The sequence below is a fragment of the Scomber scombrus genome, chromosome 21 (assembly GCF_963691925.1).
Source record: "Scomber scombrus chromosome 21, fScoSco1.1, whole genome shotgun sequence".
Lineage (NCBI taxonomy): Eukaryota > Metazoa > Chordata > Actinopteri > Scombriformes > Scombridae > Scomber > Scomber scombrus.
This window is the reverse complement of record NC_084990.1, coordinates 8,209,474-8,236,219: the sequence shown is the minus strand read 5'-3', so window position 1 is coordinate 8,236,219 and position 26,746 is coordinate 8,209,474. Positions and strand designations below refer to the sequence as shown.

Here is a 26,746-nt window from a genome sequence, read left to right as displayed (position 1 = left end):
TCCATTTTTTAAAGCTATAAACTCTCCAAACTAAAGTTTGTAGCTCTGGTGTCGTGAATATCCTTTGGTTCCATTTGTCCAAATGTTCAACTTCTTCCCCAAGTGAAAATTCCTCGTCAGAAATTCCCTGCAGGCTTTTTTGTTTCTGTGACATTTCAGAATGACCACTTTGTCTGGAAGAGCTCTGGACTTTTTTCCGGCACAGTCCGGATAAGAGGAGACAAGTGTCTTATTATGCTACACCAGAACATTCTTATAGTATTAAATGTTCACTGAAAGAGGAAGCTTAAATGCAAATCAGACTGTTTCCAAGATTAATTTACAGCTCATCAGCTGATCACTGTAAGAAGAGCTGATTTTAATCTGCACTGCAGACTGGGGATATGAAGTCAACCCATGACTCAAAAACAGCAATGACTCTTGTTCACATTCACTAACAGAACACAGGATATTATAAATCATAATGTGTCAGATAAATTACCCTCCTCTATAGAGGCAATGCAGACCTTACTAATGAGTCTTTTCCAGATGTGTGTTGCAACACCGGAGCTATTGAGAACATGTCCAACAAAACAGGATATATGGACTCATATATCTACATTTACAGTGATGATACACACTCGATCCGTATTATGTCACTGCTCTCTCATCACCAGATTTTAATAGTAATGCTTGTTGTAATATGTCCAGGCACATGTTACACACATACTTCATTATTATGACTCTAAATGAACACATATCAGTAATTCAACCTTTAACAGATGATTGGAGGCGTTGTACATAAATGAGATTTGTGAAGTTTTATTTTACAACCCATTGGCATTTCTGTAATACAGAAGAGATGATCTGGGAGGGAAAAAAAAAAACACAAACACTTAAATGTACATGGGACCAGACACTTGACATACAGCGGGTTAGAGGAAGAGATAATGACTTCACTTCATCTGATTAAGCTGTTGATGAAAACTTAATGTTGTCTGCAGGGTCAGACAGTGTCAAAGTAGACACAAGGAAAACAATCATCATTGTTTCTGATCAGGTGGTAACTTACAGTATAATATCCACTTTCAAGTCTGTCCTTTTTTTAAGTACAGTTTCTTTTTCCTTTTTTTTTTTGGTGGGCCAAAGTAACACAAAAAACAGACTTGTTACCCCACAAAAAAGGGCATGAAATATTGGATGAAGTTTACCCTGTGCATGAGGACAAATAGCCTTTCATGAGAACGCACACAGAATCTGAACCTTTTGCGGCAAAAAAATATAAATATATAAACAAAGGGAAAAATCATGTGGTGTGATTTGACCTTGTGAGGGTTAAGGTTGACAAGGGGGGGAGGGGCAGAGAGGGAGGATGGGTGTTGAAGCATACGAATCCCTTTGTATATTAGGAAAGGTGATCTTTTGTAACACTGACAATATATGCTGTGATGGATGACATTCTACGCATATTCAGGACATGGTTACAAGAAATGACCCCTAAATGATGTTAAATAGTTCCTACATTTCCCAGAAAACCTTTAAAACAATCTATTAAGACCGTTACGGACAAGGTGTTGCTTTTTTGTGTATCGTAGATTCTACAGTACCTTCTCATGGCCACAAGGGGGCAGACAGGTGAATGACAAGTACAGTACTTTGCGACTACAACGAGCAATGAAAAAGGCCCAGAGATGTAACCGAGACGCGTTTACCTGCTCCAGGGACTTTTAAATAAACACTGGGGCAGGTTGGGTGAAGCTGGTTATTGCCATGCAGTGTGCAACACCTAAAACGACAAGGAGACGGATTGACTGCCATCAGCCAGCTGTGCTGCAGTGTGAGGCGGCTTCAGCGCTGTACTGAACGACTGCAAACACACCGGTCGCTCATCGGCTGGCAGAGTACTGTGTCAACACTTGGGTCAAAGCTTAGTGTGTCAAAGTGTAAGAGTGTGTGTGTGTCTGGTCTTTGTTTTCACATCTCATATTCTTATCTCCCACTGTTTTTTGTACTTTGAGACATAGCAGCGAACAGCACCTTCAGGGAAACACTAAGCACTGAGACGAATGAAGGTTGTTTTTGTTTTTAAAAAAAATATCTGACAGGTTGCTGTTGTTCCATCGTCAGCAATAGCTTGGCACTTAGTCTGAAGTAACCTACTGACAAACTCTTAGAGGTATACCGACGTATTACTTCAGTCCAAACTGAACGTTAATGCAGACGATGGAGCTATCGTTAACATTCTTCATCCTCCCTTCTTTCCCCACAATCCCTAGCACTCTGTTTCCCCCCACTGAAAACCCTCCTCCTCCTCCACATTTTTAACTCTTTCCTCATTAATGCAGCGACTTCATCCTGTTGAGGGCGGAGCCTGCCTGGAACCATTCGATCTGTGTCTCGTTGAAGCTGTGGTTGAGCTGAAAGGTGTCGGAGCTGCCGTCACTGTGCTTCACGACTGCGCTCAGAGGCTGAGGAGAGAGGAAGTTCTCGTTAGACTTTTTTTTTCGTGAGGTTTGGAAAAAGCAACGACTTGTGAACGCGAGGAAACGCGCTCTCACCTTTCCCGGAGTGAAGGTTTCGAGTCCTTTGATGGAGATCTTGTCATCGGGGCGGATCCTATCGTAGTCTGAGGGGTCGTTGAATGTCAGGGGCAGCAGACCCTGCTTCTTCAGGTTAGTTTCTGAGGACAGGACACATCTATGTTCACTTTGAGAATATTAAATGGTAGGAAATAAAATGTGCAAATGCTGAGGGGCAGGATTCCACAAAGTCAACTATCACTTTATATAAACTCAGGAAAGAAATAAACATATTATATTAGGGTCTCTCAAGCCTTAATTGCATGGGACTAGTATTACCTGGGGACCTCATGTTTGCTTCTGACATTATTTGCCTTTATATGCGTGCCAACATGACTTTTAAAGTCTTATCTCTAAATGACCTAAATACACAACTGTGATGGAAACAGAGGACAGCGTGACACAGATTGATGGGGTTTCCTGTTTTGAGCTCTCAGCAACAGTGTTAAATGCAGAGAAGTCAGTTAAACTCCTGTTTAAACAGACAAATCCTGTATCTCTGCCGTCTCCTCCTCTACCGGCCAGTGAGACAGAGACGCAGAGAAAAATTAATCACAGAGACAGGACTAATATCTCTGTGTTTGCAAAATGTGGTGGGTAATTTGCTGTGGAATTTTTAACTTTTCAAATCACGGACTTGGCGGATTCACACAGGATTAAGATCACAGACGACCTCTGCAATTATTACAAATTACTAGAGGCCCCCAGGTAATAATAGTCTAATAAGGCTTAAGTCTTTCTTTTCATGCGCTGAATCTCTCTGCGGTGTTGGTGCAGTACCGTGGATTCTGGCGAAGCTCTTCACAATGATGGCTCTGCCCCCCAGATGCCTGGGCTCCAACGCCGCATGCTCTCTGCTGGAGCCCTCGCCGTAATTGTCGTCTCCAACCACGACCCATGAGACGCTGTTAGCCTGCACACAACAACAAAGAAGAAGAAGTGTTAATACTGGTTCGTGCTTTAAATGCACACAGTAGTCCTGCTGTAGAGATCTACATCGTAGGTTTAGATTTATAAGATAAGATAAGATATTCCTTTATTTGTCCCACAGTAGGGAAAATTACATTATTGCAGCAGCAAGTGAAAATCGAATTAACGCACAACTATAAATACAATGTTAAGACAGGTAGAATATTCATAAGACAGGTAGAATATTCAGTGAGAGCAAAACACAAGTCATGCCTCCATTATGGACATTTATATAAAGCATGTTTCAATTTGTAAGTCTGACTTTCAGGCTTTAAACTGAAAAATAGCGCAATATCGTTCCTGTGATTCCAGAAAGATTGTAATTGATAAAACAGGAAAAGAAATGAGTTAAAAGTAATAAGAGCAACAAGGGTTTGTATTTAGAGCATGAATAAATTGTAGTAAAACAAAGTAATATTCTGCCAAAAGAGCAGCTTTGACCTAATAATCCAGTAACCTGAACCCCCGCCCCTGCGGTCCTCACCTTGTAGTGCCGGGCCACATCAGGCACACCTCCGTACTCTCCTGTCAGGTAGTTCTTCACCTTGTTCACGCCGTCGTTCTCGCTGTTGACGGCACCGATCAGCATGTTGTTGGAGATGTTGTCCAGGTGACCGCGGAACTTCAGCCAAGGCCCGGCGGCGCTGATGTGATCTGTGGTGCATTTGCCTTTCACCTGCGGAGACAAAGAGAGAGAGAGAGAGAGACAGAGAGAGAGAGAGAGAGAGAGAGAGAGAGAGGGGGGGGAGTTAAAAACAACCACCACAAATGTTGACATTGAAAGTGCAGCAAGCTGATTTAAAAAAAAAAAAAAAAAAAAGGTCCTTACCTTGATGAGAACCTGCAAGTCTTCCAAGTCCTTTCCACTCCATTTGTCAAAAGGCTCCAGCAGCTGCAGCCTGTTGCTCTGAGGGCTGACGTCCACCTTCAGGCTGGAGCCGTCGGCCGGAGGGTGCTGGTAGGTGTCCTGGCCTGGGTCGAAGTCCCTTGAGGGCAGCTCATCTCCGTTGGGGGGGTCCAGCTTGAATTTCTCGCCGTTGGCGGCTGTAAGGTAGTCTGTCTCCGGGTTGAAGTTTAGCGTGCCGGCGATGGCCATGGCGGTGACAATCTGAAGGAAGAGGAGATGGAAAACCTGTCTTTTGGAGATGTATTCTAGCGTGGCAGCGTCGAAACCAGTAAAGCCGGTGCTGAAAACCCAGCAGTGTGCGTTAGTTTAGTGAGTTTACCTCGGGGGAAGTGACGAAGGCGTGTGTTGCGGGGTTAGCGTCGTTCCTGGCGGTGAAGTTCCTGTTGAATGAGGTGACGATTGTGTTCTTCTCTCCCTTCTTCACGTCTTTCCTGAATACAAAACACACGTCTTGTATTAACACCTGAGTCTAACTAAGCTATTTTTTTCAAGATTTAAAACTTACGGCTTCCCTTACCTGTCCCACTGTCCAATGCAGGGTCCGCATGCGTTAGCCAGGACCACACCACCAACATCGCCCAGAATCTTTGACTAGAAGAAGACGCAAACACATTTACTCACATCAGCCAGAGTATAAAAGGAGATGCAAGCTCTGATGTTTTTAAAATTAAATGTCAGCACTTACGTATCCATCTCTTTCGATGGTGGCACGGATCTGCTCGGAGCCGGGGGTGACGGTGAACTCAGCTTTGCACTTCAGACCTTTATCCAAAGCCTGCTTGGCCACGGAGGCGGCACGGCCCATGTCCTCGTAGCTGGAGTTGGTGCAGCTGCCGATCAGACCTAAAAAAGAAGCGGAGAGGAGCCAGACGTAGAATGACATAAGTAACGCACCAAGTCCAGTCATTTTAATCTAGATTATATTATTTAGTGAGGTAAGAAGCAGGAGTATATGCCATCATCCATCTCCAGTCAGCTCTTACCAACTTTAACCTCCAGGGGCCAACCGTTCTTCTCAGCTACAGCGCCGACGTCAGCCACTGGGTGAGCCAGGTCAGGGGTGAACGGTCCGTTAATATGGGGCTTCAGCTACAGAAAGACACGACGTAACACTTTAACAACAACATAGTTGGATTTGTACAAATAGTAAAGGGAAAGCTTTATTTTACAATATCTAAGACTTATAACTTTTATAACTTTGTAGACTAATATAGAGTATTAATCCCTCTAAAGTACATCTCATAAAACAAATAGTGGTATGCCTTATTAGACTAGAGGTCTAAAGTTGCCCATGGATGGTTCAAATCTACCCAAAGACCTTTGTTTCATGTCACCTCCTCCCAGTATTTTCTGTCACTCTCCACTTTGAACTGTCTAATGAAGCCAGAAGTGTGGAATGCTAATCTTAAAAATGGACAAACCTCATCCAGATTGATCTCGACGACCTGGTCATACTCGCAGCCCTTGTCTGGCACCAGAATGTCTGAGAATTGGTCAGACAGGGCGGCGATCTCTGAGAAGAGACAAGAGGAGATGACAAACAAATCAGTTTCATTGGCTCTGCATTAGTACGATTCATTTGTTATTGTGTTGACATTGATTCATTGTGAGGTCTTAACATACGTCCACGTCCAGTCTTCTCCAGGTAGGTCTTCATGCGGTGGTTGTAGGGGAACACTGAAGTTGTGGCTCCAATCTCAGCTCCCATGTTGCAGATGGTGGCCATTCCTGCACGCACACACACACACACACACACACACACACACACACACACATTAGTGAGGTTACAATCTCGCTGTATAGTTTCTATACATTAGCTCTAACACAAACAAGTTGTATCTAATGTGAAATAGAACAAATCACCATGTTTGTTCACAATAACTTTGGGTAGAAAACACCTGCGTCACCTACATACAATTTAATGGCACAGCAGAGACATCAGATAGGTCAGACCACTGTGTTTAACTATGTGTCTTTCAACGTTACAGATACGGCTAAAAACTGCCAGTTGTCTACCCAGAAGTGACTGCAGTTGTTACCGTGGTGTTACAGTGATTCAATCTTTACTACATATAAAAGTAACAGGCTAAATAAAAACTACCTTTTCCTTTTTTACTGACCAGTGCAGGAGATGGAGTCGACTCCAGGTCCGGTGTACTCTACAATAGCTCCGGTGCCTCCCTTAACCGTCAGGATGCCGGCCACCTTCAGGATGATATCTTTAGGAGAGGTCCAGCCAGACAGACTGCCGGTCAGCTTCACACCAATCACCTGAGAGGAAACGATCGGAAGGTTAATCGTGGTTAAAAAGTACAGGGTGAAAATAAAAACAGCTGCTGCTATTTACGATAATGAAAGAAGTAGGAATTCGGCTCACCTTTGGACATTTGAGTTCCCAGGGGATTCCTGCCATGACATCTACAGCGTCGGCTCCTCCAACCCCGATGCAGACGGCACCAAGACCACCACCGTTTGGTGTGTGGGAATCTGTGCCGATAAGCAAGACTCCAGGGTAGGCGTAGTTCTCCAGGATGATCTGATCATGTCAGAAACATCAATTTTAGTGCGTTAAAATTAAAGCCGGATCAACAATTGCCATTCCAGGGGCCAAAACTGCACCCAAACTTTGAGTAACAATACCTGATGGATGATTCCAGATCCTGGTTTCCAGAAGCCAACTCCGTATTTTGCGCCTGCGCTCGACAGGAAGTTGTAGACCTCCTCGTTGATTTCCTAGAAAGAGAACCATGACCACAATTAATTTCCCCAACTCATTACAACATCACTTTTAGAGAGATTCGTGTCATTTCTTTAAACAAAGACACCTCACCTTCGCCCTGGCCAGATCCTTCACTCCTCCGGTCTGGGCCTCGATCAGATGATCGCAGTGGATGGTGGAGGGTACGGCCACCCTTGGCAGGCCGCTGCTGATGAACTGGAGCATGGCCATCTGGGCGGTGGCGTCCTGCATGGCCACGCGGTCGGGACGCAGACGCAGGTAGGTGCGACCGCGATCGATATCCTGGTTGTGGGGGTCATCGAGGTGGCCGTACACGATCTTCTCTGACAGAGTGAGAGGCCGGTTGAGCCTGGGAAGAAAACAGGTAATTAAATTAGATTGGTTGAAGGATGCTGAGATGACAGAGGACGTTTCAGTGGGTTGAAAGAGGGAATATGCAGATACATAAGCTGACAAATTTTATATATTTGAAATAAATATTCATATTTTAGAAGATGATGGTGTAATAACTGCAATCCTATCCAAAAAAAATATTGAGGGTTTCCTCCTTAGATTTACTTTATACATCCTGAAGTCGTTTTTCCAGCTTAAAATACAGAAAAATCACAGGGTTTCACTCCTCGTCTCTTATAATTACCAGTTTATACCAGTCTAAAACTGCAGTGTAATTACAGAGGCGAACAAAGAGAAGCAAATGATCTACACACCCATCACAGCACCACGTCTCACACACACACACACACACACGATTACAACTGAGCTGCACAGTAATTCCAGGCCGTCAGCACACAATGACAGACTAGACTTTGTTGAGGCTACAACTCTGACCGAAAAAAAACTGTGATAAAGGGTAAACAAACACTAGAGATAGATATAAAACGTTCATAGAGATACGGGAGTGTCGGACAACCCAGTGATGTGGGCCAGAGTAAACACACACAGAGCAGCAGATTAGGGAGGACGCTGACCTTTTTCGCACAATGTCGACGTTGGATTGGAGCTTCTCGTAGTTGACGAAGGAAGAGGGCTCAAAGCGGCTCATGGACACACTGGCCTTGGCTCTGTAAGCTGCCGATACATGCAGGCGGCGCGCACCATGGCCCAGAGCCAGCTGGAGACGACAAAACATAAACAAGCATTTATTATAAACACAAAGATATAAATTACAGAGTGGAGGCAAAAACCAGGCACGCAGCAGTTTGTCCAACATTCAGGATTTATTTGAACAGCCCGAATAAATAAATCCATGAGGCTGCACCCAAAAATACTTCAGATTATTGTAATATATATTTTTATTTTAGAATCTGTCTCTTCTGTTATATAGAATGTTTTATAATTATTAATAAGATATACTGTTGAAAGAGCAGATTGAGTGATTATTGTGCTTAAAATCCTACTTGATGAAAAAAAGGATTCCATATTAGGCAGTTAGCTTGTGAATGAAACAGTGCTTTGCAGTGGACTCACAGGTGTCAGGTGTCAGAGACTCCCGGATGCACATGAGGGCAACCCCTCCTCCCCTTGCCCCCTAATGAGCCCAACCACAAATACATTCTCAACCTGTGACTACACTGCCTTTAACCTATTACATAATGAAGTTGTTCCTCTCAGAGTTGATATAAAATCAAGCACGTTAAATAGAATCTCGCACCGCTGCACCACCCTACTGCTCAGACGTCCTTGAGGAAGCCACGTTAACGCTAACTCCGTCCGGTCAAAGCTGCTTGAGTAAATGCCAGGAGAACACTGTGCTAATAATACTGAGCACGTGTTCTTTCAATAAGTGTTTGTGTATTATTATAAAGGACGGGGTCATCAGAGTTTCTCCACATGAAACCGATGAAGGTGTCTTATGACCAGACAACCTGTGGTAAAGATGAGTAATCCTACAGTAAAACACTTGGTGGTGAACAGCTGAACCTACAGTCACTAATCAGGTGACTTTTGCTGTCAAAGAACTTCTAGGTGTCAGTCAATTAGGAGCTAAATTAAGACTCAACACATCACTTAGAATTGAGTTAAAAGGGGTTCATGCATTGATCACAGAGCTGATGGATAGTTAACACTTAGACTGCGGTTTCATGAACAGCTAATATTATATTCATTGATTCAAATTGATTCGAGACTAGAGTGATATTGTTTATTATATCCATATTTTAAATGTTTGTTCTGGTTGTCTTTTCTTTTCCTTCTATCAAAGAGAGCTCTCATAGAAATCTATCAGATTCAGATTTTAGAAGAATTATAAGAGAAAATGCCATTTTAACAATGAGAATCACAGTTAAAACATAGGAACATGATAATAATCATAATATAATCAAAGCATTTTAGTGGATGAAAAGAAAAATAAGCCATAGTTTCTTCCTTTAAAAAAAAAGGTGTTTTAATACTATTCCAAGTTAAAGCCCACAAAAACAAAACAAACAAGAGACAATCGTGTAAATCCATATGTTAATACCGCAGTCATTGACAGCCCTTCGCTTACTGGAGACATGTCCCACATCCTGTTAGCTTTAAAACAGGCTTAATCAATTATGTTGTGTTTAAGCAGTCTCCACATATTAAAGTATAGGCTTGTGTTTGGTGTCTTATCTGCTATAAGTGATCAGACATATTTCTGTCTGTTTCAAGCTGGTCGCCTGTGTCTCTGCTGGCAGCTCTAACCTTGTGGTTAACCTTGCTGTTTAACACCGAGCTCCAGCTTTTAAACACACAAAGCTATATTGTTTTTTGTGACTGAGGCTATCAGCGTCCACTTCTCATCAAAGGAGACATTATTTCATAGTGTTTTCTGGAGCCTGTGAGTCGTTGTTGCCCGCTAGATGCTTCACTGCAGCTGGGACACGATGACCTGGCCAGCTAGCCAGTGACTGTTGAGCGGCTCATTTATCCTCAGTAAGGGCTCCTGACGCCTTCACTGAGCCATTTTCACATTAGACTGGGTTAACACTAACTAAAATAACAAGTGACATCCCTCTCTGCTGATTAAATATGGTAAAAAAATAAGCCAATTGAGTCTCTTACCTGGAGCCGGGCTACGGTGAGACAGTAAGTTGCCATTTTGTTCACTGACAAAGATGTGTCGGGTCAGGGATGACGTCACGTATTTATAAGCGCGGGTCTGGCAGGTCCTTCAAGATAAAAGTACTTTACAAGCTTGAAATGTTTTAATATTGTATACAAAACGTATTTAATACACATATGTTTGAATTCTTCGAGTTTATATTAGTTTTACATTCAATAGAATACAATTTCTATATATAACTATGGAACAAATCATTTTGAGATTTTATTGATCTATCCAACTGAAAGGATACATATATTTTTAATTTTATGTGTAGCTTTTATACATGATACATTTATTAATGCCCTAACAATAAATATTTTTCAGTGAAAGCTAATAGTTATACTACTATTTTTGAGGGGTGTAAATACGGAGAAATGGAGTAAAGGTGATTTTTAAATGTCCTTTTGGAGTCTGTAGGGGGCGATAGTGAGCTTCACCACCGTTCATGATATACAGGTCAAAGGTAAAAGTTGAAGCTAAGCGTCCGCCTCACGTTAGCCGACAATGGCTAAGCATCATCCAGATTTGATTTTCTGCAGAAAACAAGCAGGCGTCGGTATGTTTTAATGAATTTCTCTCGATAGGTAACAAAGCGCTGTTCAGCTGTAGCAGGATATAGTTTTACTTTGCTTTATCAAAACGATGCTAGCTTACATGCTAACGGTAACAGCATGGACTTCATTGAAAGTTAGCCGCGGTGCTAACACAGAAATGTTTACAAGTTAAAAGCATTAACAACATTACTGTTCCACTATGTATTCATGTTTGTGTATCTATTAATGTTTTTTGCTGTGAACATGAGACAGAAGTAGGCCCTTTTAATGCAGTTAATGAATATCTGTTAATAATGTCTTTGTTTTAATTCCGCAGCTATTGGCAGACTCTGTGAGAAATGTAAGTATTTATACCTAAAATGACTTAAACAGATTGATTATTGCATTCATTTCAATTGCATTCGTCGTGTGTTTTCTTCCAAGCTTAAAGTCAATACTACTACATCTACTGGTATCAGCTGTATGACTTGTTTTTCACCACTGTTTGTGTAACAGAAACGTTGTACTTACGTTAATCAGATCATTTTATTTTTGTTGAAAAGAGTGAAAAATATAGATAATGTATTACACAGTTAATAACATTTATTACAATCAGTACGGTAAAAATTATGCATTATATAAATACTCATCTCTAACTTTCCATGTTGTAGATATCTTATAGGATTGAGAATTATCTTGAAAATTCATTATATAGACGAAATCAACTAATTGAATACATATCTATTAATCTGTAATAGAAACATGTATGGCACCAAGACACACCCAGACAAGCACATTATATTCAAAGGGACATTATGATAATTGCAACCCGACTAATACTGGATTTCTGAGGCTATTACTGAAAATTAGGGAGTTAAAAATCTGTGATGGGCTATTATCGTCCGATAATCAACAGCTTTGTGAATCTTTTCAACATATATCAAATATATTTATGTCACCACTTCTAAAAACAGTGCACGTTACAGCTGTGGAAAACTTCATACATAGTTTCAGTGTTAATTTATGGCTTTAGTTTATTTAATGAGTATACCATATGTTTGTTCTCATTATGAATATCAGTTATCCTTTTGATTTATAATTTTGTCTATAAAAGTAATGGCATCACCAGTTCTGAAGTACTTGATAAATAGATTGTGATTAATAACTATCATTCTGGTCTGTTTATGCTCTTTTGTCCACACTGCATGTCTTTTTAAAAAAAAATGTTATCCTCCATCAATCTTCTTATCTGTCATTTTTCTGCTCCTCCAAGGCGATGGAAAGTGCGTCATCTGCGATTCCTACGTGAGGCCGTGCACGCTGGTCCGCATCTGTGACGAGTGTAACTACGGCTCCTATCAGGGACGCTGCGTCATCTGCGGAGGGCCCGGCGTATCAGATGCCTACTACTGTAAAGAGTGCACCATCCAGGAGAAAGATGTGAGTCATCTAATCTCAGCTTCCTCATGCTTTTTATTTCACTACTCAAGAAATGAGGCTGAGGCAGCTAACCAGAGAAGGCTGATCTGATGATCTAGCAGCTTTAAGAAAATAAATAGACTAACTTTTAATTGAAACAATAAAAATAAGAATCCAGCCTTTCTCAGATGTTTTTCATAATACTCTAACACGGTCTTCTCTTCCTTCTTTCTCTTCACAGCGAGATGGCTGTCCTAAGATTGTGAATTTGGGCAGCTCAAAAACAGATCTGTTCTATGAAAGGAAGAAGTACGGCTTCAAGAAGAGGTGAAGACTCTGCGGCCCCCGGTCCTTGTTTTAGTCTCAGCTTTTGCAGGTTTTCTTTAAAGCTTCAAGAAACATTTTGTGATATGTCAATAAAACGTTCTTTTATATTTCTTTCCTTATTTCTGTGTCACAGCTTTGAATGTTAAACTGTTCAAGGTTTTATAAACCTGCCGCATAAATCACAAAGAGCTTTATATTAGGTACCAAGCAACAAAGTGTCACCATTCACAAACACTGCTTATTAGCCGATAAGTCAATTAGTTGATTAATCAACAGAAAATAAGTCTCGATAGTTTAAAGGTTTGGGGTTTTTTTTAAAGAAAAATGCTGAAATTCTCTGATTCCAGCTTCTTAAATGTGAATATCTTTTACTTTCTTAAATCCTATATGATAGTGGACTGTTGGTTGCGTCTTAAGCTTTGTGAAACCATAATGGACATGTTTCGTTGTTTTATAGACCAAACGATTGTTCATTAATCGGTATAATATTCAACAGATTAATCTGCAATTTTTCAATAAATCATCATTTGCAGCACTACTTATCCTATAATTTAACACTTGGAGATATTTTACTCGTGGTTTGGTGTTACTTCTTCACCTTTCTGCTTAAAATACCAGTTGGATTTTGTTGTTAATTTAAAGGGGCACTCCAGAGAGTTCAGTCTGTTCACAGGTCTTGGTTTGCATGTGTGAAAGAAAGTTGAATAACACCAGCACGAACTCTGATAAATGAGGTGGACTGTGGCTGATGACTAAAAGACTGAAAATGAAAAGAATTCAGTGCTGTAGAGATAAATAGAGAAGAGGTTATTAGACCAGGTTAGGGCTGCACAAGTAGATACACAGCAGATATTATTGGTTAGTATTTACATTGTGGTTACGTTGTCATGACATCATGGGTGTGTATTTTAGTTAACTGGGCAGCATTTCAGTGCTGCATTAGATGCAGCTGTCATAACCATGTATGTATAAAGAGATTAATTAATAATTATATTAGGTATTGACATGGCTACTGAACAAACAGGAAGCAATCTTTTTAAAAAAAATCATTGACACGGGTGAACATTTAATACTCTCAGGTTTCTTGGTATCCTGAAACAATATCTCTTCTATCGTTTCTCTGAACACACGTGATACAGTCCAAACCATCAACCTCCAGACATTCAGTCTCCTGGTAGAAAATGTGAAAGAACCGCATTAAGATGAAACTGTTCAGCTTCTTTCATCAACGTTGGTCACTTTCTATGCACACACTCACAGATCTGATATGTGAACAGGAAATTAAACCGCTCTCCAGTTTATACCTCTTTTGTTGACTTGAGATATAAGAGTGTTGAATCTTTGACAGATTAATACCTGGTGCCTGGAAAAGGTTTTCATGGTGATTATCCTCAACTGTAACATTAACCATGAAATATTAGACCAGGTCAATATTACAGTGGTATTTTATTACTATTATAATCATATTTATTCACACTATCACTGAGTCACTTTGTCCAGCATAAGTCAATGGAAAATTTCATATATCTTCCATTTCCTCCTACTGCGACTAGTTTGAATAATCCGACCCAATTGTCTCCGTAGAAAAAAAAGACGTGGACACAAAGACTTTCTCAACAAGGCTTTATTTTTTACATACTGTCTATACAAGACACAAAAAAGTAACCACACTCAAAATGCAAAGACACTGTTTTACAAATAAATACAAAGACTGAACCAGGAAGGTTAAAAACAACCCCTCAAAGTTACCAAATTGACCTGTTCCAGAGTGAAGGCAGATGCAATCTGAACTGAAGCAGAGAGCATTAAAAAAATAACTGTTTAACAAGTCAGGAAGATGATCATTATCATTCATATCAGCGTGATGCTTTCATATACACTTTAATGACATCAATTATGGATGTTGTGACTCTTTTGAGAGTGAAATGAACGAGGCAGGGAGTATTGCTCCATAAGATATGAAAGATCTTTTTTCTTAACATATGTTTAAATTGCATTATTATAGGAACACAAGAGGAACCCCCTTTCTTAAAATAGATTTACTTTGGTTTAACCCCTCCCCCCCTCCTCTTTCCTGAATGGCTAAATAAATCTGTCTGGATGGAAGCACAGCAGCAAAATCTTACAAAAAATCCCTTTTTTTAAAAAATCTGAATTGTACAGTAAAAAAAAACTGGAGTCTCAACTTTCATTACAGGTGTAATGATGATTGTGAGGGATTATTTTTATACCAGTCTATACATGTTTTTTTTATAGGAAAATCCTGCATAGTAACCCTGTAAATAATACACCCCACCCTCGAAACCGGCAGACTGCGCACTGCATTGAAATGGCTTTAGACGTAGAAGACACTTGAAGAAATTCAGGGGTTTCTTGGTTGTTTTTTTTTAAGATACCCCCAAATACAGTCTGCGGTTATTGAGACTTCCTGGTTTGTCAAGAAATTAGAAAATGAATCCTAAGACGGAAATGAGTTAGAAAAGTTGAAGTTGTGCGCAAACGTCCTAAAAACTTAAGTCGATACAATCTACACGCACAAACACTGCTAGGTAGTTTTTGAAAGCCAGGTTTGGTTTTGTGTTGTAAGTTTGTAGCACTGTAATAATAGTGAAGCTTCACCTATAGCAGACCAGCTTTCACTAGCCGCCTTTAATAAAGCACTCATTAAAAATACTTCAATTAGAATCCGATAGGCTCATCTCAGAAAGATGCTGTATTCATTTCAACGTCACTGCTTGATATTCATCCAAAACTAAATGCGGGCTGTTAAAAAACCTTCGCTAGCTGTATCTGAGCTTTTTATGTCATGATGCTGAATATATTTGTAAAATGATGGGATGGGGGAAAAAAAGAGAAAGAAATAAAAGTCCTGAAAGTATCATTCTAAGCTACTTATATACAGCACATGCATCAGTGGACTGTACACGAGTCATCTGAAGCGTTACGGACAGAAATGGAGAGCGAGGCAGACGTCGTACGGGTAGCGACACACACACACACACACACTGAGACAAAGAGAACAGAGTGTTAATGTACAGATCTGTGCGTGAACACACTGCCGTGTCACTGTAATCCCCTGAAGAAGCTTAAGTTACTGGAAATGTCACAGTCAGAAAAGTGGTTGTGGGCGAAAGAAAAGCCCTGCTCTTCACGTAATCTGCCTCTTTAGAATATAAACTTTGGAGAAAAAAAAAAGAAAGGTATCAGAATTCATCAAAATGTGGAAAGAACTGGAAGAAATCTGTAAATAAGCTTATCTCTACGACACCTTAATGATGACTAACACATAACTTTTACAGCTGCTACCAAATTATAGACTATCATCTAAAAAAAATGAATTAAACAATAACAGTTTGTCCTTAATAAAACATCACAAATTATCTCTTTCGGCCAAAGGCATACAAAACATGATAAAGGGACGCCTCGTAAAAGGAGAGTCCTTAAGAAGCACTTGAATATCCTCACACACCCTGCTCACACACACATGGATGTTTCATAAAATTCAATAAAAAAAAAAAACTGATATCGGATGTTAACGTTGTATTGCATCTCATGCTCTCACACCTCCTCTTCCTCCTCTTCATCATCATCATCATCAGATAGATTATTGTTTTTTTTGTGTCACATGCCGACCCCCTTCAACGGCTTTGATTTATTTATTCATTAGAGAGAAAACAAATGAATAAATCAAGTGTGGTCTATTCGTCTTCTGGCACCGCACTTGAAAGAGAAAGAGAAAAAGGATTAAAACCAAGGGGAGGAAGAGGAGGGAGAAACATTGTTCACACATTCTGCTTTTCTAACCTGTTTAGATTAACTCTGATGTTTGACACCCCTTGTTGTACAGTAGAATATTTGGTGCGGTCTTTTACAAAGTTGAGCCTTAATGTGAACATCTATAACGTGACTTCTCTCAGCTCGTACGGGAAGCGGAAAACACTCTCTGCTGAGCTTGTTATACATTACATCATGCTCCTATTTCTAAAAGAAATGCCCGTTAACTTAAAGTCAGGGAGTGTTTGACAAAAGTATCAGATAACAGGAAGACCATCGTTTCTTTGTTGGTTTTGAAAGAGATAATCTCTCCCTCTGTGGCCCGCCGCTCCAACAGAATGTCAGCGGTAGATTTAGTTACCAATCGGCGCTGCTGTAACAATGAGGACTTTAGAATGTTTTAAAACTAAATAGACTGATGCTCTGTTGTCTCCTCTCCTCTCCTCTCCTCTGCTCTGCTCTACGGATGCCAACTTTCAACAGTTTCGTGTGCTTTTCTTTGGTCCCCTTACAGCGGTCCGAATTTGTCTTCGTAGCGGCCGGCGATGTTCTTGAAGCGGCTGCACTCCTTCCGCAGGTCGGCCACCTCCGTCCGCAGCGCCGTGTTCTCCCGCTCCAGGAACGCCGCCCGGACGGTGATCTGGTTCTCCTTTAACCTGCGGGCGTCGCGTGAGCGTTTGGCTGCGACGTTGTTCTTCTTCCTCCGCTGCCAGTATTTATCATCCTGGAGGGGCGGAGAGGAAATATGACATCATAACAGAGCTTAAATGTTTTATAATGACAAACAAAGTAAAGATGGCTAATGCCTTCTTAAATATCAGTTTTCCACTATTACTGAAAAAAAGGGGTTTCTTCTTGCCAACACTTTAGCCCAAATCTGACCTCTCCCAAAGTAATTAATACTGCCAAACAGCCAGGCTCAGTTGTGCATGTAAACAAAGCCAGTGTTCTCACGCAGGAAGGAAATAAAAACCCCAATTTAGATAAATCGCCAGTTTGCTGAGTCACAGTGAGTTGCTAGAACAGTTTCATTGTCACATGGCCTCATTTTTTTCCCCTGCAAGTCAGATATTCAAATGTGTCAATGGCTCTTTCACCCCACTTGTGGAATGGAAAATAAATCAGGGCTGCAGCTGTGTATTTTGTCCTGAACTGTTCAGGATGTTTGGTATGTGTGTCTCTTCTGTTTGGTATTCTCCCTGACTCAAAGTTATGGTCAAAATAGTTTAATAATCTACTCCAACTCCAGCATGCTCATGGATGTACATTGGATGGATGTTTGCTGGGGTTCATCTCTCGGTAGCAAATACATGATGATGCTAATGACATTTACATTTCACGTGAAGGTGATCTTTACTTTTTAAGAGTTATGTCTGATTTTAAGAGGTTGTTTAGCTCATTTATAACTAACCTGCCTTCTTAAGTATCAATGGTAATGAAAAGAGGTTTGTTATTGAAACGTATTAGCCCGAATCTCAGCCGAGTGTTTAACATGGCCAACAGCCAGGCTCACTTGAGTATGTAAACAAAGCCAGTGTTCTCGTACAGGCTGCGAGGGAAATGAAACCTCAATTTAGAAAAACTGTCAGTTTGCTGAGTCACAGTGACTTGCCAGAGCAGCCTCACCGTGACACTGCCTAATCTCTACCCTGCAAGTCAGATATCAAATGTGTCAATGGCTCATACCCTGCTAAAGTATGAGGAAAAAAATATTGCGTTATATTTCGAGAAAGAAGCACGTTTTTTAAGGTGATGATTATCTTCTCAGACTGTTTTCAGTGAGCTTTAAGGTGGGTGAACAACGTGGGTGGAACAGTTTATGTATTCGTCCCACACTGTTCAGTACAGGATGTTTGGTTTGGTGTGCAATTTCACTCATTTCGTTACTCTCTGACCTAAACAGTTCAATTGAGATCCACCCCACTTTTTGGTCTACCACTTAGCTGCACTGTGCGGGTAGCATACCCTGGTTACCAAGGTTACCCATGCTCATGTGGCGTCATGTGACTGCCACTCAGACAGTCAGTTTTTCACTCCAGCTTTGATAAACACTTTTAATTTGTGACGTTTTCAGACAACATGTCATGAGAACCAGTTCTAGTGTGTTAGAGCAGCGTGATTCTGTTGCAGCTGCTGCAGCTGGAGCTAGTTTTTATAGTTTGACCATAAACACAGCCATCAGCAGGTGTTCTGACCCCTCGCAAGAAACAACTGTTGTTTTTCTTCTCCTCTGCAGCAAAACTAAACTGCCTCTGCAAACTGCAATAGTTTTGAACAATGAGCCATTGTTGGATGTTTACATTTTCCAAAATAAAAAGGACCAAAATATTATTTTCTTTCTTTTTTCCAGCTGTACAGAAAATGTACCAAACCATGAATTATGTATACTGTTACACCCCTAATTAACAATCCCTATTCTCTGTTTTTGAGCAAAATGCATATGATAGTGTAGCCTTTTTCACACAGTAACTACAGAATTATTAATTATTATTAAAAAATAAAGATACTTTTAAATGTTGCCTGAATTTAGGATTTTAACTAGTCTGAATGATTGATTACATTTTATATTTTTTCTATCATGGTGGCAGCTAAACTGTAAGTCAGCATAACATAGGCCAACATGCACTATGTGTAATTCTACATGCTGATTTACTTGGAATAATCTAAGAACTGGAGCTTATTCTGCTATTTTGACAACGTAAAACTGATCATTAGAAAAACTCTATAGATCACTTTTAAGTGTTGAAGCTCTGATTTATGGATGAGTTAACTTTCTGTTTTAGTGACAACAAACTGCAGAAAAACCATGTAGAATTGACAGATTGTGTTTCAGATGTTTCTTCTCTTTTCCAGCATACCTTCTGTTCTTCAGGCACGAACACCTTCTTGGCCTTTTTGATCATAGGTTGTGGCTTCAGCTCCTCTTCACTGAACTTGTGTTTACGTGGGTTAAACAGTTCGCCCCCCGGCACACTTGACAGCACCAGGTCGGTGGGATCTGGCTCGTAGTTCATGTCAACCTCAATATCCTCGGGGTCCATGCCCTCGGATGCGTCATCATCATCATCATCTTCATTAGTGGTCACCTCTGAGCAGAAAAACACAAGGAAATATTATACAGCTGTAGATCAAAAATGTAAACCTGCACTAAGGATACATCTAGTATTGATCTTTCTCAAATGTATGTGTGATGGGTGGATGTTCTGACAATCCCATGGGATGATCCTACAGTAAACTATATTATCTCTACTATGCACGTCCCCCCAGTGACCATCTGAGGTCACTGCAATGTCATAGCATATCTTGTTTGTGTCACATCAGTGACGTAGCCCATAAATACATAATAACTGTAACATGGAAAATGGTTGCAGATTGGAATCTTGTGCCAGATCAGCAGGTTTGTTTATGACTCCGCTACTGTTGGTGTAACACAGTTAATTGTCGTGTCTCCTAAAGTTTTAACTCAATAAGAATAATCTCACTGAACCTGAACAGCTGGTTTTCTGTGTTGTACAATACACTTAGTAGGGGAGTTTCGTGAAACTATACAGCTGTCTCATGTGCGATCCTCCTGCTGCCACTCACCTGCAGTAACATCACATGTAATCTCAGACTCGCCGTTGGTGATAATCACCACTTCCTCCCCGCACCTATCCAACTCCTGAATGGGCAGCAGAGACACCGAAGCCACGCCTGCTCGCTTGGCACCATTTATCTGGGCAGAGGGGGAAGCCTTCAGATCCAAGATGGCATCAACATCTGTGCTGCTCCTCAGGGGGTCTTCATCGGCCGGGATGCCGTTCTCGATGAGAAACTCCTCGAGCTCCATGTACTCCAGGTGGAAGTTCTCGCCGTCGTAGGGGATGGTCTTATCCCAGATAGCGGGGGTCAGGGCGGCTGACGGCCCCATGTCACTGCATCCTCCACCCAGATCGACATTATCTCCCAGGACCAGCTTTTCTTTGTCAGTGTCTGCAACACAAGAAAGATACACATTCAGAAACAATACGTTCATGTTCATGTTTAACCAGAAGGCAGATTTGTGTCTGTTCTTATGAATCAACAGGAAATGTTCGGAAATGACGCACAGTTGAAGGAACACCCTTTTCTCAATGATTATTTCAGTCTTTATTAACAAGGGACAGTAAAAACAGATAGGAAATGACAGGAGAGAGAGATGAGGATGACATCTAACAGAGGGATGGGGATCTGGTCTGATGTGAACAGGCTACACTGCAATTAAGTTATATGGACCCTCGCTGGTCTATCATGACGCCACAGTGCTTTATTTTCTAAGAGAATAAACCTTGTTTGTTTGTCCTTACCGAGACTTGAAATCTGATCCCGAAAAGTCCCTCAGGACCCAAACCCTAGCACTTAAGTTTTACTGCATCTTTCAACGACTGGTTGTAAAATCTGGAAATTTCCATGTCACCGTTTCACCAGTGCGCTCTGCTACAAATCTCCACTTTGCAGGAAAAACTATGTCGAGGCAATGTTTACAAATGTCCAAATATCAGTGTGACATTTAAAGTCATGTTTTTGTTACGATTTCTTTCAAATGTGGAAGACTTTATCACTGAGTCCGTATAAATAATTGTACATTCAGCTCATTGCCACAGTGACAATATTAGCTTTGGACATTAAGTTCCTATAGATCATGAACTGTAGTTGCAAATGTTGATGCTCCCTTTAATACAACAATCTTTGACAGTTCCCGCACATTCCCCTCACATATTTATAGCTACATTTTAATCCACAAAACACAAAGTCAACAGGGGAAGCTTTACAACAACAAAACCCACATTTAAAGTCAGAGGCGTGTGTAGAAAGCTCCGACTTTTTCTGCGATCCTGTGATCATGGCAAACAGACAATTTAATATTTCATCCAATTATTATAGGATCTTTAATAACTCAACAGAACTACTACAGAAAGAGCTCATAAGCACCAAAATAAATCATTATTACTATTTGTTAGGATACTGAACAGTGGCAAATGTATGATCATGACACACAGGAACATTTCATATGAGGGCAAACTATTATTTTACAGAGTGGTATGTGTTTTTAAAGAGGTTGTTTAGCTCATCAAACAAAAACACAAATACTGAGACATCTCTAGAAACTTCTGTATGGTGAGGCGGGTAAGGAGAAGAAAGGACAGTGTGTACACAAACATTGTTATATGCTTCCTTTCTTTCTTTTCCTCCTGGTGCAAAAAAAATTGTATTAACCAACCAGTTCTGTCAACATCTGACCGTGATTCAGATTTTAAAAAAAATGTAATTCATTTTAATTTTACAAAAACACTGGAATTTCTTTGGTGTGTGCTTGTATAACTGATTTTGTGGTGGTGTTGACTGTAAATGAATGTCATTCGTGTCTGTGTGCACTTCAAATGGAAATGATCTAATAGTATCGTTGCACATGTATGAACTTATCCTTCAAATACAATGTTAAGGGATATTTTAAAGTCGGCTACATTGTTATGACGCAATTTCTCTCACGTGTATAGTCATTAAACAGCGGCCAATGTAGGTCCCCTGTTTATCCTGCGTCCATTTAACGGTGAACGGGCCTTACCGTCGTCGCCGTCCAGTATATTCGGCGGAGGCATTTCCATTATTTTCTTCAGAGCCACCGGGAATGAACTGGGGGCCCCGCTGGCCGTTTCCAGTGTGATGAGAATAGGCTCCCCCGACATTTTTCCCTCCGTGTTGTGACTGTAGAAACCAACAAAACTCGGCAGACCTGTTGTCTCGGTAACGTTAGCTCTCCGACCGGGTTTGTCACCGTCAACGGCTATCAGTGTAGTTTATCAATCTGATAAATCCTCTTGAAAAGGGTAACTACGACCGTCCGACTACACTAGACTGTATTGGCCCACTTCCTCTGCGCATTGGGCGTTAGAAAGAATTGGGTGTTCAGAATAAAACCGCCCCTAGCCTTTAGTCAAAAAAAAGAAACGTTCCGACCCAGCCTTCCGCTGATTGGCTGGGTCCGCCTCGTCTTTATTAATATTAATGAGCTCCCATTAAACAAGGGGCGGGGATTCCTACGAGGAGCCCTATGTCTGTCACCATATCAAATAGCTGGGATTTCATTGGTTGACCGAGTTATATATGTTATCCTGAACATCAACAGAAAAACGTGTCACGAGCTAAATGCCATTGACACAGATCCTAATTGTTCCTACAGAAACCGGCCAATCATTTAAGATCATACTGTTAGTCAAAACTTTTTAAACATATATGTAGTATATGTTCAGACAGACGTCGATTTGCAGGCTTTTAAACTTTCAGCAAGTAATGATTGGTGGAAAGTCAAGATAAACATATATGTGCCGTTTCGTCACATTATCATTAGAAATAGATAGGATTTAACACGTTTTCTACTTTTTCTTTATGTTGAAATGTAATTGTCGGTGCAACTTATGGCGCATACGTCGCCCAGACGCGTATACCGCATATAGGCGGTGTGTCTTTTGCTCACATGCACACACATGCAGTTGCAGACCTTACATATCTCCCAGCGACCAATAGCGTTGCTCTGTACGGTTCACAAGCAGAAACGTGCAAAGGGCGGCGCCGCAGTTACTGCCCATACAGAGGTTCCACCTTGCGGTTTAAATTGCAATGTTGTTGCATTGCTGTAACTAAGCAGAGATCCCCAAGGGCAATGATCTGTATGTAACACTAGAGTTGTCACAACAGTAAAGAACAAAAAGTACAAGATTCATGCCAAAACAACCTCTGCCACTTCATCTCAGGCATTTGTTTGGCTGGTCCCACCAAGGACCATTTCATATTTAGTTTAGTTCATCCTCATTGAAACGATAACGATAACGATAATCCCACTAAAAAAATGTTCCACCTGTTTTCATTGATTAAGGAATACAAAACGAGATAAACCCGCAATTGATCTTCCATAAAAACAAAGAGGACACGTCATCATCCTGTGTTCACTTCACTTTAAATGTTACTAATTCAAAATGTTTATATGCCAAAATCAATATGATCAATGGCAAAAAGCAGCTGTGCACATCTCCTTGATTCAAGCTTTTAGAGAGGGTCTGCCTTAAATTCATTGAGCCCCTATGTTGTTTCTATGTGTCACGCCAAATCTGTTTTTGGCACAACATAAAGAGGAGGGACGACAACGTCAAGGTCAGCTGCTGCAGTAAAAAAGTGCACATAAGCATGATGAAGGTTACTGTGTTCAAACTGGACATCAAAGTCTTACCCACCTACTTAATAGTGTCTCATTAAAAACCTCGGCATCAAACTCCTGGATTATCATCTCTAAATTTACCAAAATGATTGAGACTTTTCCAATGGTTAAATTACATTTTACAAGTTTTTTTCAAACCTTTTACTTTTTTGGAAAAAAAATGATAAAGCAGCACAATATAGAGGTATTTCAAATCTATGTGTTACAGTCTCTGTGCAGAGTACAAAGCTTATAGAAAACCACTTGACATCATGTGTTTGGCAAAGTAAAAGGCAAGAATGATGAACCTCTAATGGTAAGAACTATTATTCTGTCTGTGCATTTAGTAATATTATGTGTTGTGTGTGATATATATATATATATATATATATATATATATATATATATATATATATATATATATATATTATATATATATATATATATATATATATATATATATAGCTATATGGGTGATTTTACATGAGCAATACACTGCTTTGAGATGATTTAATCCATTGTATTCTTGTCTTTTCTGACTTTTGAGTGAAATGACAGTATTTCAGCACTAGGTTTAATGCAGTGTGGCAGACCTGCTCCCAGCTCATCTCAACTTCTTATTTAGCTTTTGACCATTACCGGTGTGATTTAACATGTAAGCTTGACTGGAAGCTCAGAATAATTAAGATTTTAAGGATTTTAATGGCCAGGGTCGGTAACATCGGGTGGGCGTGTTTTGTACTGTGTGACATGGTTGGGGGTCCATGGGCATCAGTGCCCAGGGGCCCCTTGGGGTAGTCATCCAGCCTTGCCTCTCACCCTGCTAATTATACATAAACACACTCCACCTCACAGTTTTAAAAAGCCTAAAGCAAACTTACATAAAAAGTTCCGTCTTCATGAAGCTGATTTTTTTATGGGGTCACAGAAAGACTTTGAACTGACATCTTCATCACAAATTAATTCACACACACTTTATACAAGCAAATATTTATCTGTATGAAGCCTCAGTTATTTTCTGAATGAACTACAACACATTGTTCAGACTTGTTGAAAGCCTTAAAATAGGTGCGATCGTAAAAGAGAAGGCTGGGAGCAGCAGACACAGCCTGTTTTGGCTCACGTGAATGCACAACAACAAATAAGTGTTGTGCATATGTTAAGTGTCTTTCCACAGGTGCTACAGTCAACACAATCTATAAATAATGAAGCCACAGCTACAAAGCTTTCAGAGCAAAATTCAACGTGCAACGGTTCACCGGGGGGTCCTGGAGCTGTACATGTGCCAGAATAATTATGAAAATCTGCTCTGCATTGGTCATGTGCCACATGGTGACTCCAACTATGGTCAGTGATCATTTTGGTCTTGACTGACAGTTTCTATAAGCCCTGCAAGCAGACAGTACAATGTTTGTGGTGTGAAAATTAATTTTAGTCATCAGTTTCTCAACCAAATTACAACAGAAAGAGTTCATAAGTGCCAAAATACATCATTACATTATTTGTTAGATTTTGTAAACAGTGGCAAATGTGATAATGGTGGACATATTGATTTCATATTAGGGTAAACTAATCATTTATGAGTCTTATCTGATATTGAAGGTTGTTTAGCTCATCTAAAAAAACAGCGATTATGAAAGCATGTTAAAATGAGGTCAGCAGCACACCTCTCTAAGTAATTATATTACATGACTCTAATCTGATTTTTGTAGTGTGGTCCAGATTGGCAACATAAGGCATACAGAGCAATCTAGTGATTTAATCATCTACACAACCCACAAGGCATTCAATCCTGACAGATGAAAGCAGATGACAAACACAGATCACCAGCACCATCAGATGGGATTTTTTTTTTTTTTTTTACCAAGGCTGACTTCATTTATTCAACATTAAAAACAGCAAACATTTGGAAATTTGTTTAATCTCCTCTCTTATCTGACTGAAACACCACAGGAAAAGAATGTGTTAGTAAGGAGCCACTCGCATGTCTCACTTCACTCACCCAGTAGGTGTCGCTGACTATTATTAGGATCCAGTTGGTGTTTAAGGACACTTGTTGCATTTATTTAAGATGCAACAGGACAGAGAGGTCCTGCTGCTGGGAGTAAATGTCAGTATGATGCATTATGTAAAGGGAGATTTCTTCTACAAGTGTTTTAACTGTCATTTGTTCCATGTATGGTATTGCAGATTGGTAATGTAGCTTGATTATTGCAGTTTTTAATACAACATTTTACTGAGCTTAGGGGAGGATATGGTCTGAAAATATTGAGCTAAATTCAGAAATTGAGTATCAGTTAATAAAAAGAAATGCATTTTAAATAAGCTGATATTTTAATAACCATAATCACTGAGTAGTTTCATATCACAATTTTAAAAAGCTATAATTAACTGCTGCTTAAAGTCTCCAAAAAGTCAATAATCCAGAAACCTACTTCTGAAGGCATGAACCAGATCTGTCAACTTGTACAAATCCCCATCCAGCTCAGCTGACTATTACGCAACACTCACGCAGTTATTTGCAGAAATTTCAGAAGAGACAGAAAATACTGCTAAAACAACAGTTCTAGCATGAAAACAAGACAGTGCTGCATGTCATTAGAATAAAAAAATCCAACAAAAAATATTTCACTGTTTGGTTTGACTGCCACTTACCATTTTCATCAAAGCTCGGGAGAGTAAACGGATGCTCAAGAAGAGACCTGAAAATCTCCGGAATCTCCGGTATCTCTGTGGTCATGTTTAGTTTTTTTATCCCTTAAACTTTCAGTTAGTGAAAAATGTCTCAGAGATGAGCAGCTCAGACTAAAAGCTAAAGAGATTCTGCAGTTCTAGTTTACACAAACCTGACAGCTCTCATGAGGAGGTGTTAGAGACTACTACAAATATGACGGGTCACATGTTGTGAACTCTAAACAAGTTACTTAACGCAGACCGCCCCCTCGGCTTCCCCGCGACCAATCAGCAGCGTGCTTTACGACAGCGATGGAAGGAACGAGCGCCGATTGGCCAGTGGGTGTATCCTTCACAGTGGTGGCAGCCAATCCGGAGCCAGGTTGGCATTACCTAAGGCAAAAAAAAGGGGAGAAAAAAAGGAAAGAAAAAAAAGAAAAAGAAAAACTGGAAAGGTAGGCCCTAAATGTTGCAGACAGTTATATAACAAGACGGGTAATAAAATCCATAACACAAAAAGTACATTAGAGATCAATTTGTAGTCTAAACTAGTTTGATAACTTTAAGGT

General features: G+C 40.3%; 3 protein-coding genes across 4 annotated transcripts; 1 reads left to right on the top strand and 2 right to left on the bottom strand.

Moving 5' to 3' along the window:
• Positions 1-785: 785 nt before the first annotated feature.
• Positions 786-10,256, bottom strand: aco2 (aconitase 2, mitochondrial). The gene is made up of 17 exons (XM_062442894.1): positions 10,199-10,256; positions 8,143-8,285; positions 7,265-7,523; positions 7,075-7,167; positions 6,812-6,970; positions 6,555-6,705; positions 6,058-6,162; positions 5,856-5,947; positions 5,418-5,523; positions 5,120-5,277; positions 4,952-5,025; positions 4,754-4,865; positions 4,357-4,635; positions 4,012-4,203; positions 3,339-3,471; positions 2,538-2,659; positions 786-2,447 (listed from the first exon to the last, which is right to left on the bottom strand). The coding sequence occupies exons 1-17, from the start codon at positions 10,232-10,234 to the stop codon at positions 2,316-2,318; spliced, it is 2,346 nt and encodes a 781-aa protein (XP_062298878.1). The 5' UTR covers positions 10,235-10,256; the 3' UTR covers positions 786-2,315.
• Positions 10,257-10,704: 448 nt separating this feature from the next.
• Positions 10,705-12,627, top strand: phf5a (PHD finger protein 5A). Its single transcript, XM_062442854.1, has 4 exons — positions 10,705-10,797; positions 11,112-11,135; positions 12,048-12,214; positions 12,435-12,627. The coding sequence occupies exons 1-4, from the start codon at positions 10,746-10,748 to the stop codon at positions 12,522-12,524; spliced, it is 333 nt and encodes a 110-aa protein (XP_062298838.1). The 5' UTR covers positions 10,705-10,745; the 3' UTR covers positions 12,525-12,627.
• A 1,934-nt stretch (positions 12,628-14,561) lies between these two features.
• On the bottom strand, positions 14,562-26,364 carry tefa (TEF transcription factor, PAR bZIP family member a). Of its 2 annotated transcripts, none has more exons than XM_062442977.1 (5): positions 26,160-26,364; positions 19,880-20,266; positions 19,153-19,382; positions 16,807-17,018; positions 14,562-16,240 (listed from the first exon to the last, which is right to left on the bottom strand). In XM_062442977.1, exons 1-5 carry the CDS (start codon positions 26,242-26,244, stop codon positions 16,219-16,221), a joined length of 936 nt encoding a protein of 311 aa, XP_062298961.1. In that variant the 5' UTR covers positions 26,245-26,364; the 3' UTR covers positions 14,562-16,218. The 2 variants fall into 2 exon arrangements, with proteins under 2 accessions (XP_062298961.1, XP_062298960.1); XM_062442976.1 differs by lacking the exon at positions 26,160-26,364 and adding an exon at positions 21,879-22,186 and having other exon boundaries at positions 14,563-16,240.
• Between the last annotated feature and the right edge of the window lie 382 nt (positions 26,365-26,746).

What these genes read in the sequence shown, in the direction of transcription:
- aco2 (XM_062442894.1), bottom strand. Translation starts at nt 10,234, where the DNA reads ATGGCAACTTACTGTCTCACCGTAGCCCGGCTCCAG. An exon ending in AGGATCTGGCCAGGGCGAAG is followed by an intron (nt 7,168 to 7,264) that starts GTGAGGTGTCTT and finishes TTCTCTTTCTAG; the next exon opens with GAAATCAACGAGGAGGTCTA. An exon ending in GAGCTTCGCCAGAATCCACG is followed by an intron (nt 2,660 to 3,338) that starts GTACTGCACCAA and finishes TCCTGTCCTCAG; the next exon opens with AAACTAACCTGAAGAAGCAG.
- phf5a (XM_062442854.1), top strand. Translation starts at nt 10,746, where the DNA reads ATGGCTAAGCATCATCCAGATTTGATTTTCTGCAGAAAACAAGCAGGC. An exon ending in TGGCAGACTCTGTGAGAAAT is followed by an intron (nt 11,136 to 12,047) that starts GTAAGTATTTAT and finishes TGCTCCTCCAAG; the next exon opens with GCGATGGAAAGTGCGTCATC. An exon ending in GCACCATCCAGGAGAAAGAT is followed by an intron (nt 12,215 to 12,434) that starts GTGAGTCATCTA and finishes TTCTCTTCACAG; the next exon opens with CGAGATGGCTGTCCTAAGAT.
- tefa (XM_062442976.1), bottom strand. Translation starts at nt 21,999, where the DNA reads ATGTCGGGGGAGCCTATTCTCATCACACTGGAAACGGCCAGCGGGGCC. An exon ending in TATACTGGACGGCGACGACG is followed by an intron (nt 20,267 to 21,878) that starts GTAAGGCCCGTT and finishes CTTGTGTTGCAG; the next exon opens with ACACTGACAAAGAAAAGCTG. An exon ending in TCGTGCCTGAAGAACAGAAG is followed by an intron (nt 17,019 to 19,152) that starts GTATGCTGGAAA and finishes CCGCCCCTCCAG; the next exon opens with GATGATAAATACTGGCAGCG.